A 1,667-nucleotide genomic window follows, 5' to 3' on the forward strand; every position below is an offset into this window, starting at 1 on the left:
ACTGGTTGAATCACTTTGTTTCCATGTCATTTCAACCCCCAAAATCAATAAGGGGATGTTGAATCAACGTGTAAAACTAATTGGATTTGCAAAAAGTCATCAACATACAGGTATTTCGTCTTGTTTTCCACCAACGTTTAACCTAAATCCAATGACATGGTGACATTTGTTGTTGATTTGACATTGAATTCATGTTAGATTAAATCAAATTTAAATCAAAACTAAACTTTAAACTGACATCTGTGCCCATTGGGTCCTGTCTCCCCTAGTCTCACCATTGTCATAGAATGCAGTCATAGACTAGGCCTACTGTAGGTCTAAAGAGTTAACAGTCATCATTCAAATCAGCTGTCTACTCTCTCCTCCCCCCGCAAGCACAGCATTACATAAACAAACCGCTAGACTTTCTGTCTCATTATTATAGGGATTGCAGTCGGTGACAGTACACAGAACTGCGCGTAAAGATGGCAATGACGGACACAGAGTGGGGGAGCTCAAATCGAGCCGAGTCTGGGTCCCCATTCTCTGAGATAATTGAACTGAATGTCGGGGGACAGGTGTATGTGACACGGCACATAACTTTGGTCGCCGTTCCAGACTCGCTCCTCTGGACCATGTTCAGCAAGAAGGCTCCAAAGGACCTGGCGCGAGACGGCAAAGGGCGCTACTTCTTGGACAGGGACGGTTTCTTGTTCCGTTATATTTTAGACTACCTGCGGGACCTCAACCTGGTGCTGCCTGATTATTTCCCCGAGAAAAGCCGGCTGCAGAGGGAGGCTGAGTTTTTCCAGCTGCGGGACCTGTCCAAGCGCCTGAGCCCCAGCATGAGCAAAGAGAACTCCATCAATGAGGAGATTTGCCAGAGCGACACCGAGGAGGGTGCGCTTCAGTGCGGCACCGGGTCCTCCAGCGTTGGCATGGAAACTTTGCGCATGATGACTGCAATGAGCAGCGCCCGCTCCCAGTCTCTGGAGTCCAGAAAGTTGGGCTACATCACAATTGGATACCGGGGATCGTACACTATAGGGAGAGATATCCAAACAGACGCCAAGTTCAGGAGAGTGGCGCGCATCACGGTGTGCGGGAAAACTTCCCTTGCCAAAGAAGTGTTCGGGGACACTTTGAATGAGAGCAGGGACCCCGACCGGCCACCGGAGAAGTATACTTCCCGTTACTACCTGAAATTCAATTTCCTTGAGCAGGCGTTTGACAAGCTGACCGAGGTTGGCTTTCACATGGTGGCTTGTAGCTCCACGGGCACATGCGCCTACACCAGCAATGACCCAAACGAGGATAAAATCTGGACGAGTTATAACGAGTATGTGTTCTGTCGGGACTAAAATGTTAATATGGTCACCACCTGAGCCCACCCACTGCCAACAGAAAATTACTGTTTTGTGTTTACTCGTGTAAATAGACATCTCATAATTACCACAAAGAGAATAGGGCCTGCATATTTGATCTTTGACATTGTCTCCAGCATATATTATTCAATGTCATTATTTAAAATCTCTTTACATATTTAATGGGAAATAGCCACAGACTATAGGTCAATACACACTAACCTAGAATTCCGGATGTTATCATATGTTAATTTTCCTTGTGGAGATGGCTATTGAATGAATGAATTTAATGACATTTTACACACACGCACATGTAACAGATGT

At 46.0% G+C, this 1,667-nt stretch overlaps 1 protein-coding gene across 1 annotated transcript; it reads left to right on the plus strand.

Moving 5' to 3' along the window:
• The first annotated feature begins 464 nt into the window (after nucleotides 1-464).
• On the plus strand, nucleotides 465-1,340 carry LOC139380424 (potassium channel tetramerisation domain containing 12.1). Its single transcript, XM_071123083.1, has one exon. The coding sequence runs from the start codon at nucleotides 465-467 to the stop codon at nucleotides 1,338-1,340; it is 876 nt and encodes a 291-aa protein (XP_070979184.1).
• The last annotated feature ends 327 nt before the right edge of the window (nucleotides 1,341-1,667 follow it).

The sequence above is a fragment of the Oncorhynchus clarkii genome, chromosome 22 (assembly GCF_045791955.1).
Source record: "Oncorhynchus clarkii lewisi isolate Uvic-CL-2024 chromosome 22, UVic_Ocla_1.0, whole genome shotgun sequence".
In the NCBI taxonomy this organism is placed as follows: Eukaryota; Metazoa; Chordata; class Actinopteri; order Salmoniformes; family Salmonidae; genus Oncorhynchus; species Oncorhynchus clarkii.

Coding starts and splice junctions, on each gene's coding strand:
- LOC139380424 (XM_071123083.1), top strand. CDS start 465: ATGGCAATGACGGACACAGAGTGGGGGAGCTCAAATCGAGCCGAGTCT.